This window comes from Perna viridis, chromosome 4 (genome assembly GCF_037379345.1).
Source record: "Perna viridis isolate PV_CMFRI_1.1 ecotype Kerala chromosome 4, ASM3737934v1, whole genome shotgun sequence".
NCBI lineage: Eukaryota > Metazoa > Mollusca > Bivalvia > Mytilida > Mytilidae > Perna > Perna viridis.
In genome coordinates this window covers 28,191,626-28,212,272 of record NC_142448.1, presented here as the reverse complement: position 1 = coordinate 28,212,272, position 20,647 = coordinate 28,191,626, and the positions used below count along the sequence as shown (strand labels likewise).

General features: G+C 33.2%; 2 protein-coding genes and 1 pseudogene across 11 annotated transcripts; 1 reads left to right on the top strand and 2 right to left on the bottom strand.

The window, feature by feature from the left end:
- Positions 1–2,670: 2,670 nt before the first annotated feature.
- LOC148619601 (uncharacterized) lies at positions 2,671–5,719 on the bottom strand (annotated as a pseudogene).
- Positions 5,720–6,185: 466 nt separating this feature from the next.
- On the top strand, positions 6,186–12,816 carry LOC148619600 (uncharacterized). 8 transcript variants are annotated; one of them, XM_088579704.1, is made up of 5 exons: positions 6,239–6,312; positions 8,617–8,807; positions 10,313–10,411; positions 11,360–12,039; positions 12,500–12,816. In XM_088579704.1, the coding sequence occupies exons 3-5, from the start codon at positions 10,338–10,340 to the stop codon at positions 12,559–12,561; spliced, it is 816 nt and encodes a 271-aa protein (XP_088435830.1). In that variant the 5' UTR covers positions 6,239–6,312; positions 8,617–8,807; positions 10,313–10,337; the 3' UTR covers positions 12,562–12,816. The 8 variants fall into 8 exon arrangements, with proteins under 8 accessions (XP_088435831.1, XP_088435828.1, XP_088435830.1 ...); XM_088579701.1 differs by having other exon boundaries at positions 11,357–12,039; XM_088579705.1 differs by lacking the exon at positions 8,617–8,807 and having other exon boundaries at positions 6,186–6,312.
- Positions 12,723–19,272, bottom strand: LOC148619599 (sulfotransferase 1B1-like). 3 transcript variants are annotated; one of them, XM_088579696.1, is made up of 6 exons: positions 19,196–19,272; positions 17,972–18,138; positions 15,781–16,104; positions 15,016–15,119; positions 13,719–13,887; positions 12,723–12,898 (listed from the first exon to the last, which is right to left on the bottom strand). In XM_088579696.1, exons 1-6 carry the CDS (start codon positions 19,255–19,257, stop codon positions 12,780–12,782), a joined length of 945 nt encoding a protein of 314 aa, XP_088435822.1. In that variant the 5' UTR covers positions 19,258–19,272; the 3' UTR covers positions 12,723–12,779. The 3 variants fall into 3 exon arrangements, with proteins under 3 accessions (XP_088435822.1, XP_088435824.1, XP_088435823.1); XM_088579698.1 differs by having other exon boundaries at positions 15,016–15,065; XM_088579697.1 differs by lacking the exon at positions 19,196–19,272 and adding an exon at positions 18,928–18,956.
- Positions 19,273–20,647: the final 1,375 nt, after the last annotated feature.

Sequence of the window (20,647 nt, the reverse complement as noted above, 5' to 3'; positions counted from 1 at the left end):
TATTAAAAAACGTTTAAAACTATCTTTGTCTTGCCGACTGCAACAATTGTTCAAACGACTGCATGTCTAAGGGAAGACGAGAAACATATTTTGAGAACGTAGAAAAAAAAATAGAAATGAAACTAAGACTTTGTACACTCTCTTTACACTGTAAGTTTTCTTTCTTGTTTTTTTTTTATGTTATATAAATAATCCAATCAGTATTTGATTTCTATGTACTTATAGAAAAAAAAGTTTCACAAATAAAATTACGTTTCAAAAGTTTTATTTGAATAAATTACAACTATTCAAAAACACTGAACTTACCTATCTAACAAACTTTGTACACCAATAATCTGAGCATTTCATTGAAGAACAATTCTCTTTATGTTTTACAATCATATATATTTGAATAATTGAGTCTGTCAGTGTAATATCTAAGCACAAACAATCAGATGAACGTAGACTTGCCACACTTCAGTTTTTCATGCAAAGCACCCTTAAAATTTGTAAAACTCGTACATTTCAATACAGGCAATATTACTACAGAGGGTTTAGACTGTTCTGGTGCATCTCAAGAGTCCAATGCTGAAGTCTGGGAGTAAATGGTGCAAATCCTGTTGTTTCCTAACAAACATTACATTTTAGGAGAACTCGATCCAAGATACGCCTACAACGTAAGAGGTTGGAATTCCATTCCTCCATACCCCAACCACTTACTTTCGAGCGCAATATTGCATATAACTGTCGTCCCGACGTTCTTTGAAATCGGCAGAGTTATAATAAAATATTTTCCATTTAAAACGTTTTATACAGTTTCTTTACAATAACAAATAGCTTGCCAAACAACCTCTAGCATTGCTGAAGTAGGTCCAAGAATGATGTTGTATGCGAATCACACAGACTTCGAAGTACAGACACATTACCAGGACGATATATCATCTGTAACTATGTATCATGCCATCGATAGAGCAAAAAGTAGCTTCTGCTGTCCATCAAAGCTCCGATCTCGATGCCCGTGAAAGGATTGGATATATTTTATAACGCAAATTTTTAGTCGGCTTATATATAGTGAACAACGACTGAAATTGTCTCGAAACAATTTAGTACTGTCATATGTCAGAAAAAATAACAGTAATTAATGAAAAAAAAAATGCGCATATAAACCAGTATGCAGATGCAACTGGTCACTAAAGTAACACCACATACATGCGTAATATATGTGGTAATATTACTCCACTCAATACTAATACTTTCAACATTTGCCACTTTAAACGATGTTTTTACTGGAAGTTTTCTTTTTTTAAATAAGGAACTGTTGCTTTTACTGAAAGTAGCAGTATTTCATTAAGGTATTTTTATTTAATGTTTTTTTTTGTTTTTGTTTTTTTTTCCGGTTTGCTTCGATCGAATAGGACAGTTGCGCATATATAGCTCAGGGCCCCATTTGAGAGAATTGATGCATCCTATCACACTCTTCGACAATTAGAGCGATTATTCCCATAATTTAAGCAACTCGACAGCTGCAGGTATTTCTATTTAAAGCATATATATGATGCTTACCATACCAGTGAGTCTGGTCCATTGGCTCGACATGAATAGGGTGCCTATCTTATCGGTGAACACCGGGACCATGGTCTAAAATAATGGTTTACTTTAAGTCTTCACTATGTTTACTTTCAGTTTCTTTGTTGTTTATTTTGTTCCAGTTTTTATTTGTTTGTTGCTGTTTTGTCAGTTCACTTTCAAAGGAGAAGGGTCATTAAGGGCCATTTTTTGCCCAATCTTAGAAGTAAATGATTTTACGGTTTTCTCTTTGTTGGAACTTGTTTATTACCATAAATAACCATTTTTTATCATTCAAAGCATTTTATTTCATTTTTGGGCCAAAACTAGCAAAAAGCAACAAACATCAAGGATTTCTGATTTTTTTTTTTTATAAATAATTCAGTTTTCATCGTACGAACATGATAATTAATGAAATGTTAAGAAATAACGTAGTCATACTTTGAGCTATAACAAAATACCGAAAAAAGCATTATGAGATCCATTTTTGGATAAAAACATGAGAAAAACCAGAAAGCTGGTGATTTCTGGGAATTTCGAAATAACAATTAATAGAACATAATAGGTATGGTTGATATGATGGATATATTGCATAATACTGTACTTTATAATTTTGAGAATAGATATAAAATTAAATATATTTATTTTAGCTATTTTTGGGTAAAAAACATGAAAAATACATAAAAAATGAAGATTTTTTTTAGAATTTTTAATACAAACTCCTGGGTACTTAAAATGATTGTAACCACATATCAGAATTTTAATCCATAATGCATTTTACATTTAAATGATAGGAAATATACCCAGAATGCATAATTAAGTCTTTTTGGGGTAAAACCATTGAAGTTAAAAAAAAAAAATTAATTTTAAAAATCAATGTACACAAAAATTAATGCTTTATAGACAATTCTTTAGAATAACATGGAAAATACAGCAAAAAAGGATATCCAGGAATTTGAATAAGGAATACATAAACTTTAGATTGATTGAAATAAAAGATAAATGAGTCATTAGATAATGCATTTTTACATTTGTGAAATATGCATGTACATAAAAGTCAATGTTATGACATTTGTTGGTGAAATCATGGAATGTGCAAAAAAAGAGGATTTCTTGGAATTTTGAATAACGATTAATGTAAGTTAAAACGATTGGTGTAAAGAATGAATAAGTCATTAGATGAATTCATGAAAATTGGAATAATAAAAAAAAAATTACAAAGGGTTAGAATGTCATAGGATAAGACACTTTGAATTTTTAAAATGGCAACATACACAAATATTAATATCTTAGACATTTTTTGGTAAAAACATGTGAAAGTACAACAAAAAATTGTGCTGTCATATTCAATCCAAAGTAGATATGACTTTGATGATGTGTGCCGACTCTGGAGTCTAATCCGCAGCAGACCTTAAAAATCTTCATTGACCATAAAACTATATGTACCATCATCACCAAGGTGTTCAATTGTATAGGATTGTGCCAGCTTTAGTTGGTAGACACCAAGTGTTACATTCCTATGTTCTTCCTCTGCCATTAAAGGGAAATCTGCTAGAATTCCTGGCTCATCTATCTTCTTCCACTTTGCTGTTCTTCTGTCTAAAAGCTGCTCCTCTACCTTTTTTTAAATCATTATTTCTGTTGGCTATTACCTAAAAATAAAAATATAGAAATACCAGTATTTAAGTGGTATGCATGAAATACTAACAAATTATTTGGTGGTATCAGCCCTTCAATATATTATTGGTAATAACTATTTCATTACTTCAATATGCCGCAATATGTAATATTCATGCGACTCAATTAATTAAAGCAAATGTTGTAGCTGATGAAATAATTGACACTGATATATTTGATTACTTGTATCAAATTGATTGCATAAAACTTTAAAGAGAGATAAAGAATATGTATTTGTAGCTGTCTTATAATATGTAGGTTTGTTAAGAACTTATGGTACAAGCCAAATCTCTATTAAAATACTTGTTGTTCATATATGCTAGCACCATATGAAAAATAATTGAAACAGAGGAGTAAATTATATGTCAAAGAAACAACATCCCCAAAATAGGGTAAAAAAATCCAAAACCCCATGTGTCTTTAATGAACGATAAAGAATATATTACATCTGAAGGAAGGCTGCAGCTAACCCAAGATCAATAAGGTATGAAAGTGCAGTGAAGAAATGGACCATCTCATTCCTACCTGGTTTCTGGTAGTGTATGTTATTACCTTCATTTTTGCTGCTAATTCACTTTCTAGGTCACCAGGGTTTAAAGGTTTCCTGTATTTATTGCATATGGCTGCCACCAAACGAACATATTCTCCAATATATGGTATTTGTGTATTTGGAACTATGTTTTGGGTATTTCCACTGTTTTAGTCTACCATTAACAGACGCTACAATCCAACGTAGCTTGGTGATGAGTCGTGAAGACTTTGCCTGAAATAAACATGCAACATGTTTCAAAATTAAAACTGTAAAAGGAGGAAGCAATGTTTATAAGGTAAATGCATATTGTATGTGAACACGAATGAGTGCAAGATTTAATCGAGATATTCATTTCTAAAAGCCCTGAACAACTTCAAAAGAACTAAATAACTGTATTAAATAATATCGATACTAATAAGATAATAAATTGGAAAGAGTGAATAGCCAAAATATGACTAGATTTAACGAGTATGGGAAACTTGTTCAGGGCATGAGTTAAATCTTAATGCGTTTTTGGCACTAAATTTAAATTTTGTGAATGGCAAATTGATATTCATGTTGTGATTTTTGTGATGTTTCAGCAAGAGAGAGTCCAAGAGTTCAATTTACAGTATGAATTATCAAAAAAAAAAAAAAAAAAAAAAAAAAAAAACATTAAGAAAGATCTGTATAAATTGATTCAGTACCTAATTACTTTGATTATCCCTTTTTGCATTAGAATAAATCATATACGACCCAATTATTTCATAGTAATTCTAAAATCCTGTGTTTGAGGATGCTTGCATCATTGTTTTTTTAATCTGCATGGTATGGGCCAAGCACAGATACTACATATCCAGTTGTTGTTACTATCATCATGGGCTTAACAAGAGGCCGATTTTTGTGTAAACTGTATGATCTTCTTTGAAATCTAAAGTTGTTGCTTTTCTGAATGAAAATATAGGTGCCACCTACAACCAGTATTGCAGGCCTATTAACAAGATCTTCTAAAAGTTCTTGTGCTAGAGGTCTTGTATGATTTTCTATTATATTTTCCCTGGAGATATGTTGAAATCCTAAATATTTAGGAGTGAAATTCAGAGTTAGTTCCTTAAGAGCGGTTGATATTGCTCTTCTAACGCCAGTCTTTTCTATGTTAAAGAGGGTTGAAAGCATACGGTTTGACATCCCTGTTCTAAGTTTAACCATGAGTAGTGCAGTGCAGGTTCTGATGCTGCGGTTTTTTGAAGCACGAATTGACCGGGCATGTGGAACCATATCCTCAAAGTCAGATTTTGAAATTCCTGTCAAATTCATGTAATCAGTTTCATCCAATCCTCTACTGTTGTCAAAGTCAATTCTATTTTTCTCATTTCTCTGTGCTACTGCACGGATATTTGAAATAAGGGACTGGTGCTCAGTTTTATTGAAATAAGTTTGTTGATTAGCTTGCTGTTTTTTTAGCATTTCAATGGCTTCTTCCTTGAGAGAATGGTCTGTTGTTAAATGGAAACTACAGCATCTGGCTCCAGATAACAAGAGACATCCAGTAACTACAAAAAGTTTATGTCTATTTTCAGCGGACAAACAGACAAACTTGTTACCCCTTTCTTTACATATGCAACAAGACGAGTGACTTTTTCCAGTTGAAAAAATTGGCAGTGGAATTGTTTGAGGACTTTTCATGGCTGTTTGCTTTGCCTTCTTGGATGGTGGCTCATAATCAGGGTCCCTGTAATTGTCTGATTCCTCAGTTTCATCACATTCCTGTACAACATCAATTTTTGCTTTTGTCAATCTATGGTATCTGGAATAGCAAGTCGTACATGTAACATCGGTTTCTTTACAACTATTTACACCTATATAGATTCTGAATGGCTCATATGTTGGACCAATGATAAAACGCCTTTTATTAGGTTTTGTTCTTAATCCACAATCTACACATGGGTACCCTTCCGGTCCACTGTCAGGCATTCTGGACCAAAATATCAATATAGTTAAATAGTGTGTTGGTTAATTAGATGAATCAGTAATTAATCAAATATTTATGTAGTATTGTATCAATCAAATTTATTTTCACATATGGTTTCAATGGCAACTTTTAGTGGCCACAGCCTCTGGGCTGAGCCACTTGAGCCAAACAAAAAGTTGATTATTTGTAAAAGCAGATTATGCCTCCCTAACAGGTGGCTGTGGTTATTTTGGTGTGTTTTTTTATGAAGTTGTTTACAGTTGCATGTTGTAAATGTTCAAGTGATATTGATAATCTTTTGTTTTCTTGAGATTGTCTTCACCTTGATTATCAACTTGATTCTAATATTGTTCTTATATCCGTCCAGGTTTCCCTACAAAAAAGTTTTAATACCTCGCCTAAATAATTACTTCGACAACTGTAGATTGTATTAGACGCGTTTTCATCACCCTAATATATTTTTGTTTTAGTGATTCTTACGGTAACAAATGACAAATGACGGAAATGAAATATTTTGACATTATAACCTCAAATAAATTCGGAAATATATGTTCGACGATGGATGTATAGCGAACAAAAACTGAACTTTGCTTGTTTACACTACTAGGTAAGACTTATTCACATTTGTCATGGTTGTTCTTCTATAAGACGTTTTTGTACTATAATTTGTTCTGTTTTTAATTTTGTTCGAAGATTCTAGTTTTCGTTGATGATTTGTTCTTAAACGTATTTGCAGACGAATGTTTATATCTAAATAACTACAAAATATATGGACATATGAAATGGTAGGTTTTATAAATTCATTTCTAGCATGAACAGAAATGGGCATATAATAATGTCTTTTGAATATGATTCTGCGTTACGAGAAGTGTCCAAAGCAATTTTGTTTTCTGTGGGTCACGTTGGCGGAGGCATTAAAAAAAAGAAGTTTGTGACGAAAATCTCATTTTTCCCTCATTTTCCGTTTCTTTGGTATTTTGACGTCTTAAAAGATTGAATTAGATGAAACAAAGATTAAAATACTAGGCATATGAAAAAATTGAGATGTCTGGCTATAAAAACGACCCTTAGCGTACAATATCCTTTGGCATATAAGGTTAATTCCACGTTCTCACATAATCATGTACTGACGAGTCATACTACAATATATTTTAATTGAAAATTATCTATAACATTATAAAAAGATTTACAGAAACTTATCTTATAATAGTGTATTTTAGAAAAAATAAACGAATTCAAATGTTCTTGCTTTTATACGATGCGTTCTTGTCTGATGATTATCTGATTATCAACGATTTTCAACGATTCTGAATGTTGACAAATGACATAATTTAAGAAATTCAAAACTTGTTGTTGATTTAGCAATTCGTAGGAGCCATTTTCACGTCAAACATGTAATTTTAATAAGCTTTTCACTACCTATCCTGGACAAGAACCACGCGTTTATGAGTCGTGCTATAACGAATCTGTCCCATGTTATACGGATTAATCCCATTTTAATATACTTTATATTCCCACTTTTTGTAAAGTGGTATAGACGATTCATGTCAATTGTTTACACAAGTGCTTAATATTATTTCTACGATAATTAAGTAATCAAAAGAATGTAATCAAGTGACAAAGACCAGACATGTAAAACAGACATACAAAACAAAGAACATAAAGTAACTAATATCATACACAAAAAGTAACAAAAGCAATGAACAACTCGGACTCCACTAAAAACTGGGAGCATGTACCAGGTCACCGGTAGAATAAGCGTCCTCTGCTTTTCTGAAAACATCCATCGAGTTGCTCATAAAAAGTCAAGTCCGGGGTAGACGAAAGAGGAAAGGAAAACTATGACAGGTTGAACAAATCAGTTTTCATGGCGCAGATGGATACATCGTAACGATCCACGAGTTCATGATGACTACCATTAAACTTCTGTAGTGACGACTTCAATCTTGTAGCAACATAACCCTGTTCCAGAAGCTTATTTGTTAGAATTCTAGCGCGATACAAAAAGTCTGTGTAGTTTCGAAAAGCTCTGGCATAACGTATAAGTTGTAATATGAACACTCCATACACAGGTGCTGAGGGGATGTTGCCATAGATGAGAGGAAAGTTGACAATTCTGAATGAAAAATCATCACGTTTGCCGTAAAGTTTGGTCAATAGTTTTCCTTTACCATCGATTTCTAAGTGTAGGTCAAGATATGAGGCTGACTACACAGTGCCTGTAGTATCCTTTATCTCAAGTTCTTTGGGTAGATGCGATGTATCAAATCCCCAAAATTAGGATTGTTTAAAGATAATACGTCATCTATATAGCGGAAACTGAGATTAAATGATCTAGCCATACGATATTCTTTCTTTCGGATCAGATCAGCCATAAAGTCAGCCTCACAATTGTGAAGGAATTGGTATGCAAGTAGAAGAGCACAATTTGTTTCCATTGGAATGCCGATCGTTTGTTGAAAAACGCGTCCACTACACTGGACAAATATGTTGTCGATTATAAACTCCAGCATTTTGTAAACATCTTCTGTATTTTTGGAAGATGATTTGGAATTATTTCTTACAAAGTATGAGGAATCTCTACCAAGAACTATACATTTGTATCTAGGTGTACCATCTTTTTTGGGAAAAAAAAACCAACGATGTATAATGTTTCTAAGTCGGGATTTTAAATGAGTATGGTGAATAGAAGTATACAGTGTTGAAAAATCATAGGTTTTAATGCTATTATATTCTGATAATAGTCTTGAACTGATTGTCTCCAAAAGATTTTTCGAATTTTTCAGGATCCACATTGAATTAATACCACTACGGGAATAACAAGTATTGTGGTAGGACTGCAGACCATCTTTGACAGCTGTGAGTATAGAAGTTAAAAGTTTTAAAAGAGGTTTGGTGGTACATTTTGCAGATCCAGCTATGTAACGTTGTTTGTATGGATTCTTATGGAGTTAATCCAGTAGATGGTAAATTACAATCATCGTCCTTGGTAGAGAGACCAAAAGAGGATAACACAGATTTACGGTTTTCCACAATTTCTTATTTGTAAATAGAACAAACAGGCTTGGTGCACTGGACGGACACGCCAGAGAAACATTCGATGTACAGTAGTAATCTCGTGTCAACTTCCACTGCTCATTGCATGCACCGAACTTAAGCGTTTATTTCTTTTGTTTGAAATAGTAAAAATCTTTAAATCTTTAACTAAATATGAAAAATCCGAGGATATATGATTTTTTAAAGGGCAAAAGAAAACCTTTCTCCATTTAGGGTATTGCCACACAGCATGAAGTCTTGCCATAATGCCCTTCAACGATTGATAAATTAATGGTAGCGCCGATATTCATATATTTATATATTTGCCCAGAAATGTTCATGAATGAAAATGTCATCACTCAAATGTTTTTGAGATTAGCATGACACAAATGTTTCAAAATTAAATCACTTAACGCCAGATGTATATCTAACCCAAGTGTCTCTGATGGTTATGACATGTTTTTATTTTCAAAAAGTAATTAAACAAAAGACGTTTCGAAATTTTTAGTGTATTGCTATAATTTTTACTTATAGGACAAAAACAAGAACACATTGAATAAAAACAAGAACAAAATATTCTAGCATCGGTGAAAACAAAGAACAAATGTACAAACTTTTTCTATGGTACAGTACTTCGAAAATTGTTTCTTCCTTTTACACACTGAAATAATTATAATCTGAATAGTAAAATCACATTTAACTATTTCAAAAACAATATGATAGTTATTAAGCACCATCGGGGAAAAACAAGAATCATCAGACAAAACAATACAAATCATCATCATACCAGGTTATTTTGTATAACTTTACGCAATGAAAGTCGACTGGTCCACACTCCGCGATTCAAGTAACCAAAATAACGATTGGATTACGAATCAACTTTTAATGTTTGGACTATCATCCATTAGAAATCAAATTATAGAAATATGTTTTACTTTTGAACATATTATACGAAATAAACTAGCTTGGACAGCCTACATTTATAAACCGCGAAGCATTATTGATAATCACCTATGTAGTCACAGACGCAACTGGACATCCAATTCATATACACTATTCTGACTGAAAGCAAACCAGTGTCGTGTTTTCAATATATCTAAGTTCGACTTCGCTGTTTAGAAATGTAAACCGCCGCAAACCAGGTTGTTTTGTATAACCCATTCAAAAATTAGAAACATTTCTTCAATGTACGCTAAGGAGGTAGACCTAGGGTAAGGGACATAACACTTTCAAATCATTGGAATGTTTGTGTACAGCATTTGACATCATTCTCATCTAACCATCAAAGTAACTTGGATAGATTTTATTCTATTTCAAATGAAAAAGCTTGAAAGGCTTTGGTAATATTGAACATACCACTGATTTCAAGAGTTATGTCCCTTACCTTAGGTCTACCTCCTCAGCGTACCTTTAAGAAATGTTTCTGATTTTTTAATATGATTAATTATTCAGTTAAACTGGTTTGTAATGTAAAGTTTAACCATCCATGCATTACTTTATACTTGAGAACATTTCTAAAAATTTCACGAAATTCTTAACGTCAGAACTGGTTAATGTGATTTGTCTTTAAGTCACTCCGATGATCCAGTTACTGATATGACTGTTCAGACCTATACTGTAACAAGAGTTGAAACCACAGTCTACCAAGAAAACAGAACAACCGAACAAATGTAAGTTTCTTTTGATATTTTTGCATCACTTTTTTCGTGATTAGATTCGAAATTGACTTCCCTATTTCAGTTGCGTAATTATTTTAATGTAGCAGCAATCGAGTCTTCTTATTTGTACTATACCGTCACATGATGAGTAAATGTTCTTGATATGTATGCAAGTTCTCTATGTTATGCTAGACAATATCACAACCGGAAGCCCGGATATACGTATGACTTGTTTACATACACTTTGATCAATTAAGCTACGTAATTAAAATAAAACTATTGTTAAGAGATATTATGCCGAAATAGGTATAGCAGTTTTCTTCGGTCTATAATTTTGAAAAAAAGGTAAGATAAGGCATATCAAATTATTGTAATTTGTAAATGGGTGAAATATTAGCGCGCGTACGTCAGAATGGGGATGCGCCTCTAATAACAAGTGGTTTCTAGGTTTCGATTGACTAGGTACAAAAATACCAATTCTACAGATAGTGCAAATTTTATAGTATTCTGTTGACTTGTTTAGAAACATACGAAGATAAACACATGCAAAGAGAGAAAGTTTTTATCTTGCAATGTTATTTTTCAAATTAATTTGTATCAAAAATGGACGAAAAAAGTACATCAGCATATAAGCCAGTATTTTCAGTGCTAACAATAGGAACAATTGACTGAAACAGTACAGTATTATGTATTTACATGATTTGTACGATTACACATGCATGGTCATCGAACTTTCTGAATAGATGCTTTACCTGAACAAAAAGGAAAACCTTAGTAGTTTTAAAACACAATAAATGACAAAACATTTTGACGAATGATTTGATGGGCAATCCAATGAAAGTTGTTTAAACTGGGAAACAGAATTTAAGATTACCATTGTATGAGGGCCGATTATTTAATGAACCAAACATCGCAATTACAACACACTTTACATGAAGTTTAATGTTCTTTTTAAAGCAGACAGAATCCTGAAATAATTGGGATCCTAGTAATAATTGGATCAGTTGCGGTGACCGTTGTAATTATTGGTTTCATAGGATTTGTTTACTATATAGATTATAGAATAAAACAGCATATAAACCGTATGTTTGGCTCAACACAACCTGCAATGGGAAATGTAACTAGCAGTGCTGAAAGGAGTTATTCGCCAGCAGACGCCATGGTTGGAGAAACGAGTCCTCCCGTTGTCGTTGGTACGGCTGACAAAAGTAACCCAGGTCAACCTATTTCTGTTGGCACTACATATGGCTATCCATCGGAAACTACAACGTTTGGATCTACCGGAGGAGTGGCTTATCGACCCACGAACCTGGTTCCTCCCTACGTTGCTAATCCACCCGGGCCTGAGTTTGGATCCACAAATGAACCTGTAAATCCTATTTATCCTATTCATTCCGGTGACACGTATCCTCATGTGGTTGAAATTGGTCACACATCTGGTCCATCTAGACCACTGTACCCAGTTCACTCGGGAGATACATCCCCTGATGTTGAAATTGGTCATACCTCTGGACCATCGAGACCACTGCATCCAATTGACTCCGGAATGGCAGCACCACATGACGTTGAATTCGGTCGTACTTCTGAACCAGACAGAATTATTTATCCAACCGAGTCTGAATCAATGAATACTTCAGAAGGTAAGTAAAGTTGGCATTTATCTGCAGTAGAATTTGTTTTATCTAAATTGAATATAATAAACAAATAAAATTGAGGCAATGTGTAGTAATAATGATAAACATCCAAACATAAAAACAGCAAAATGTAACAAAGTTAATGAATAAAAAGAACAGATGCAATTTTTATAGGTTCGAAATAAATAGCATAAATAGCAATACCATAATTTGGAATATACACCACTCTGCCTCGGACGTCCATATATGCGGATGTCATGTATAATTATTCTTCGTCATCTTATAGTGTTTTCTGAATGTGTATACCTTCGACTAAAACCATCACATCCAAGAATTTGTCGCATAGTTGGAAAAATTACAACAAGCATGAACATATAAATATGTCAATAACAAATTAGTTCACATACGTTCTGTCGACTTATTTGAAAGGCATACTGTCTAGTATTGTAATCTTTAATTTTTCCAGGAGTCCGTACAGACAACATTCCAGATTACGGAGGTTACATGGAGTCTGGGGAGACTTTTTAAATCAGGTTTTAGGGAAAAGATTGGCGGAAATGACCTAACGACAATCAATATTAGCACCTTTATTAAAAAAAGTTTAGTTTTACCTATATAAGGTATATCAAAGTAAACTACGGACAATAAGAACTTACTTGTGCACAGTGAAAGGCACATTTTTTTTTAAATTTGAGGACACTACAATGATGTTGTGTATCTTACAATCATTTTAATTTAGATTGTCATCACTTTTTTTCTTCATAAATGAATTTCACATTGCAACCCTTCATTTGTTCGTCATACAGTGCATTAAACTGTTCATTCTGTGCAACAGTGAACCAATTCTTCCAGTCACCAATAAGACCTGAAATTTAAAACCTGTGGTTAGTATACTCCCTTCAACAAACTCTTAAGATTTACAAATATATCTGGATTATCTACATTCTTCTCTACAGACTTACAGGCTGCGTAAAATCAATATCCTCCGTGGAGGAGACTGTTTTCTCAGATTTTGTAAAATTTGACCAGGATAAAAAATCTCAAAATTCTAGTCTGGTTTAAGAATTGATGATACGCTATATTTTCGACAATCCACTGAAGAAAATGAATGGGTTAAGGCAGAAAATAATCTTCACGACAAAAAACGGATGTTCGTTGGTCTAAACAAGGGGAATAAAACTCTTTTGTAAAGTTACTGACTGAATGAATATCAAAACACTATCTTCTGTCAACTTGAATGATGACAGAGACCAGAGAGTACTTTTGATACAAAATTAGCAGACATTAGTTTGCTCATAAACAACATAAAATAATAATACATGACTTTAAACTACAGAAAATGGACAGAAGAAAAAACGATTAGTTTGGATTATGCATTACGCATTACGAGGGTAGTTACCTTACTAGGTAACTTGACTTTTACTAAAGTTCATGTTGTTGGTTCAGTTTGGTTTGCTTATTTTTTTTATATAGTTTTTGTGTATTGACGGTTTCTGTATGGTTTTGTTTGACTGGGTTTCCGATGATTGGTATTTGTCCTCTGACTTTCTAATTCTAGATTTAGTCTTATTCTTCAAGAATCTTGATCCTTCTTTGAAACACTATAATCAAAAGCTTGTATTTTCAAATCAGGATCTATAAATATTCGATAGCAATGAGTATAAGTCATTTCTTCAAGTGCATACCTTTCCGAAAAAGTGTTGACTTGCTTTCTGGCTCAATTAGACGTGAAGAGTCGTATTTATTATCCTTTAACTTGTCAAACCTACATTTTTCAATTACAGCCCTGACAAAGTCGTCAGAAATATTTATTCCGAGGTAATATGCCAATTTCCGAACAACAGGAAATGGATTCTGAAAAAAAAGAACGATTTTTATAATTATCTCTAAATTTATGTTCTACGTACCACTGAAAACCTGGACATTATGCATCAGTTTTAACATAAGAACTTATAGTTTTTAATTTTGAAATGAAGTAAATTTCGGTAAACTTATTGAAGAGTGTTCATTTGTTGATTCGGAGATTTAGACAAAATTTTAAATGTATAACCAAGAATTGGGTTCTTGTGTTAATAATACTATTGTGTTGACACAATGAATGCGAAGTTAAATAGAAATACAAGTTATAGATTTGTTCAAAATTATTATTTGTTATATAACTCTAGACACTATAAATGCTATAACTACTGTTCTGATATTAGCCTAAATATAATAAATACTGCCAATACAATACAAAACACAAGTACGCCGAAACAGGATTTGGCCACCCAATACGGCTTTTACCCGTCCAATACGTCATATTGGGACGTATTGGACTAGTAAGTCAATAAAGGTATAATTGCGTAAGATTTTCCATGTTGGCTGAGTAATCGGTCGTAGGTTAGCAATATTGGACTACGGCTACATCTCTGTCAATTATGGCTAGCCATTTTACTAATTACTAAGCCAATGTGGGAAACCTTACGCAATAGTACTATAATATTTTATGGCAGCAAAGATGTACAAATACACCCAATACGGCTTTTACCCGTCCAATACGTCATATTGGGACGTATTGGACTAGTAGGTCAATAAAAGTATAATTGCGTAAGGTTTTCCATGTTGGCTGAGTAATCGGTCGTCGGTTAGCAATATTGGACTACGGCTACATCTCAGTCAATTATGGCTAGCCATTTTACTAATTACTAAGCCAATGTGGGAAACCTTACGCAATAGTACTATAATATTTTATGGCAGCAAAGATGTACAAATAAATTTCCGAGATACTGATATCTATTCATAAAGAACACAAAATAACTTACTTGGCTATCCAATCACTGAAAAGTCCCAAAAGGTAAGTATAATTGACATTTTCGTCCATTTGTACCTTTGTATTTGCATTTTCTATATCAACTATCAAAGGAAACCGTAGTTTGTAACTCAAAAATCGATTATAAAAGAACAATAGTAAAGTTGAGTAATAATATGTATTATGAGACTTACGATCTTTAAATCTTCGTACTTGATCGAAAATATATTGGCAGTCTGTTTCTCTACAGCACATTCAAATTCTTTAGTAAAATTAAACCAGCCACTGTACAAGTCGTCTATCATTGAAGTATAATAGAACAATATGTTGAGGAAACTAAATCAGTAATAGGACGTTTAATAGTACAACCCCTTTTCTTTGCAACTCGGCGGCTGTTTTTAGAAAAACAGAGTACGCTTACCCTATCGGTCCACCTGGTCCATGCTCACAGGTTTCCTTGATTATTCTTTGCACACCGGTGTCAGTGAAAGAAACACTTGTTCTTAGTTATTTTAATTAATTGGTACTTTATCGGAATATCATAAAATTTCTTTGTGCCTCTGCCTTGACAAAGTGTGCCGAGAGGTATATTTTTGCTGCTAGACATACTGGATTTTCTTCAATTACATTGTGACTGGTATCACTGGCGGAGCAGGACTGCTTACCATTTCGGAGCACCTGATGTCCCAGTATTTTGTTTGAGTTCACATTGCTATTGCTTTTGAATGATGTCTTGTTTCCCATATCTTCATTTTTAATATATTTACATTGGGTCGTAGATCTCCTAATATACTTTTTTTCACGCTTAAGCCATGAACTTGGCTTTTGATTATCTAAATTGTTCTGTTATTGAGGCTTCAGTATTTTTTTGCCGATATATGTTCACTAACTCAGTGGTCACTTATACATAGTTTTTATTTTTATTTATCACTGCAATTGTAGAGCATAATTAACCATACCTTGTAGAACCATCTTTTCGAAAAATTCGGCCCATGTCCATTTTGGGATACCCAACTTTCCTTGCAAAAATACATAGTTCGAAACGCAGCGATCCTTTGGGTTTCTATTTACATAAATAATTTTGTAACCATTTTTGACATGATGTTCAGGTAAGCGATGGAGGGGTAGATGTGTTGTAAAAAGTCGTGGGTCGTCAAGGTTGTTCAGTTTTTCGTAAAATGTAGCGGCGATATCCAGAATCATGTGAGTCAGAACACCTCTCTTGTTGTAATCGGTCGATTCAGAGAGTAGCATAGATAGAATTTCATGCACCCAATGTGTACCTAAAAATGAAAAGTATTGCTGAACAGGACTTGATTATGTGTTTCGGAAATCTTGTTCTGCGGTAAACAAAAACAGTTTTTATATTTCTATAGTATGTATAGGTACGAGTGTAACAAACGTTTTCTCATCAGGTTAGCGCTAAATAAAGTTAGAAAGATTTATTTGTGTTGTCACGACGACCTAATTAATATGCATAAATGAAAACCGGAAATAATACGCACTTACCATATACGGAAGTGCTACGTCATTGGTTCTCAATCACCATTTAGGTGCATTGAAAATGTATACACGTGCCCAAAAAAATGATAAATCTTCGAAAATCACCTTGTATATATGATGCAGAGTGGTCCAATGATCCGCGTATGAGTGTGAAAATCGTGTTTAGAAAGTAAGAAGGTTAAACTTCTGTCAGCTTTTCATTTTCGTTAGGCATGTATCCCCACATAGCGGAAACACAACTTCTTTGCACACTATTTTTAGGACTTGACCAGGAGTGTACAACTAAAATAGTGACACTCTGTGTATCGTTCTTTCTTTGTAGCTGGGTTATATCAATTACCAAGCCACGAAGACTTAATTATGGCCAAGAGAAAGCGTGGGCGGCTTCTTTTATCTTTACATATGGTTCGGCGCCTCGTGACACAGGTGTCGACGCAGGTGTATGATTTCGATAATTAAAATATATTTGCATTTCTTTTGTCTTATGAATTTTGAAATAAAACAATTTACATGGAGAATTTGACACAATACACAATGTATAACAGGGGACCCTAGGTGAGTTTAAAGGAGCTTTTCCAGGTACGAACAATATTTTTTTAGGTCAGTTAAAATATTTAATTTCAGCAAAAAGAGATTTAGAACACGAGGAAGCTTCAGCACGAAACCCTTTTATGGGTTCTCAAATAAAATTATCAAAAGCCAATAAAATAGACATGTTCGTATTATCCTATAGCTGTACTTGCGGGGTACTGGTACACTTGTCAGGAGTAACGTTCTGTAAAAAGGGGTGAAATCAATATTTTCATTGAAGATCGACATCGGAACAGTTTTAATCTTAGATGTGAATTTAATTTACTTTATGTAAACAGTTCGATCGGACATGACAGGGCATAATGAGATATTTTTATGTAAGTATAATCTTCGAAAAGAAGTGACCACGTGTCGTCTCTATGTGGACTCTAGTCTTCATACATGTAATTGTTAAATGTTTCTGTCATTGTTTATCATTTGCTTCTCGAAGTGGTTTAAATTGATACAACTGTAGGTATATATTCGCTGGCAAACCAAAACTTTCAATATTTTCACTCTCAGGTGTAGAAATCATGTAAAAGATGCAGAAGCCCCATGCATTTCAATCACTCGATCTATGAGTTAAGAACCAATGACGTAGCATAGTCACGTGACTACATGACTAATTAAAATTCGCATGGCTTGGGTCATCGTCGGTTTTGAATCAATTTATCTTCAATTAAACGACGTATGTGACTACAAGGGGCCTTTTTATGATATATATTAGGTGTAATATATCAGATAAATCAACAATTGAAAAAATATTTTTTTTATGTCATGTCTCCTTTAACAATCTTACATTTTTCATTTAAACTATAGTATACACTTGTTTATTTTCCACAATTTTATAGCTTTTGTAATTTATAATAACTAAATGTCACTTTCTCTGATTTGTAAAAGGTCAATAAACGAACAATTCATTTCAAATATTTTCACACTTTTGTCAACTAACCTTATTTTTAATATCCTTCCTGTTGACCTGTTTAACTATAATTCTGAGAGTGGTTTTTCGTTTATGGTCATTCAAAATTTAAAAATATTTTTATACTTTGCTTTCAAATTTAAAAAAAATGATACCTGTTTTCATGGGACAGATCAGGAGTACATCAGTTTCTTTTGTCTTCAGTTCTTTGATCAGTTTCATATGATTGTGAATTCCCAGATCCATGGAATATGGAGTTCTAAGAAATGATTCATCTTCATACTTAATAAACGGATAAAATGCCAAGCCGGAATCAATGACACTGTTAAGAAAAAAAATTACAGATTTCCATATAAGGTTACGGGACTGAGATTTGTATATGCAATGCGTTAAGATTTTTTTGTCCATTTCTTTTTGATTCGAGACACTCACTTATCAATTCATCTGCACTGAGCGCCATAATTCCAACACAGTGGTCGTTATGATTTTTTCATTTTTGAGATAGAGATTGAGACGGCAATATACATGGGTTAATAATTTTTTTTACATTATAAAAGAGCATAAGATTTCTATATTCATATAATTAACTAACACGTAAACCCCCCCTCTCTCTCTCGCATAAAGGTTTTGCATCTCAAGTTACGACCTTTTCTAGTGAAGTGACATACTTCCATTTAAAAACAGTTGTCAGATGCTTTAATATGCATTTTCAATATTAGTTAATACAGAAAAATACCTTTTCAACATCATGTTCAGCCTGTAATATACTGATATTAAGTAAAGCTATTCAGTTTTCAATGCAATTACCATTACAATAATGCACCAGCAAAAACGAACAGATGGATAAATGCATTAATCCGATAAAAGAGTAATGGAGGTAACCAAGATTCCAGCGGAAATCAAAAGAATTTAATCCAGGGACAGAGACGAAAGCGGGAAAACAGACACACACAACAAAGAGCACGGAAAATAAAAAAAAGAAGAATAGTCCAAAGATACAAAAGTAAATCAGCAACTCGGACTCCACTAAGACTGGGAGCATGGAACAGGTGCACCGGTAATGTAAGCGCCCGCTGCTATTCTAAAAAACACTAGCAATAATTTCTCCTACCAGTTTGTTGTCATCTCCGTTTCCATTAACAAAATTTTAAATATGGAAACCTGCAATGATGGTAGTATTTACCAATGATTTAGAGGGAAGGCGTACACGAGGCCAACAAAGAAGTACACAAAGTAAATATTGTTTTACAAAAGTTGAAGAAATACACTAAGCCTAAAATTTGCGAAGTGTACACGTCATGTTTGAATTAAAATATTCCCGAACTTTACATTTGAAGTGTAAAGAAATGCCATGTTTTATGAAACTAGTAAATTCTAACCTTTGGTCGTGAATTTTCACTGGAGTTCCCATCCCTAATGAAGATAATGACACGCTTCCCATAAGTGGCCTGTTAACTTTATTATCCACTCGAGTGTGAACCAACATATATTAAATCTAGTACATCTAATTTTACAAAGTAATATACACAATTGTTTAATTCATTGTATATAATTTAGCTCTTCTAACATATGTCATTGGATGAGTCTTCTATTATTCAAAATATTTTATCATTTTAAGATTGAATATCTTTAATACTTTGATTTATCTTCGCTGTTACTTAAAACCGTCTAACAGGAAGCGTGAAATAAGTCTTCCAGTTATACTAACCATCATTATCATCATCATCATCATTATCATAGAAAAGGTATAATGGAAATTACATAGGATGTTTATTTCCCATTTCTATTTAAAGTAGACATAGACTAAATAATACTAAAGTCTAAAATGTCCTTATTTGTCTGAACAAATCTTACCAGATCATGCATTATCAAGACCATTAGTACGATTACGGGATCATTCCTGATGTAAATCTTAACAACTTTTGCAATAATTCTATGTGGTCAACTCTGCTTAGGCAAGGGAAGCGAATGATTTGTATCAAATGTTAAAACATGCATTGGATTTAATATTTTATACTGTACTATGTTAAAATTGGATTGTACGAATTCAATTTCTTAACGTAAGCTTCCCTATGCAGTAGTTAATGTCGTATAAAATGCTGTCTTGTAATTTGAATGCAGACCTATTTGGAGGAACAAATTTATATAACTGTATTTTCCCTCATTACTTCTTAGTAATTTTTACCTTGTCACCAGTAAATGTGGGTATATCAGAGTAAAAATATTGAATATTTTAATGATTTTTTTTAAATGATAAAGTGTTACAGATTCTTCATACAGATGGTTGAAAGCAATGCCTAATTACACAAATTCTTTGGCTGAACACATTTTCAAATTGTTATGGTCGTAATCATGGATTCGCGGATCGTTATGGTGTATCCATCTGGACCATGAAAACTGATTTGTTCAACTGTCATAGATTTTCTTCCATCATTCGTTTACCCTGGAGTTTTTAATAGCAAGTTGGTGGATGTTTCTAGAAAAGCAGAGGCCGTTTACCCTACCGGTACTCCTGCTCCATGCTCCCAGTTTTTAGTTGGTCCGAGTTGCTCATTAACTTTTTTTACTTTACATTTATCATTTTGGTTATTTTATGTTCTTTGTGTCTGTTTTCCATTTCTGGTTTTGTCCCTGGATTACACTCTTTTAATATCCGCTAGAATTTTGTTTCTCTTGATTACTCTTTCATTAACGCTAGTGTTTGCCTTTTCGTATCCTTTTTGCCGTCTAATTAGATCATGATTACTTTTTAAGTCGGAGGGAAAAACGACCATTATTTAACACAATAAATTTAAGTTAACAGTACTCGTCACATAAGTACATTGTTGTCC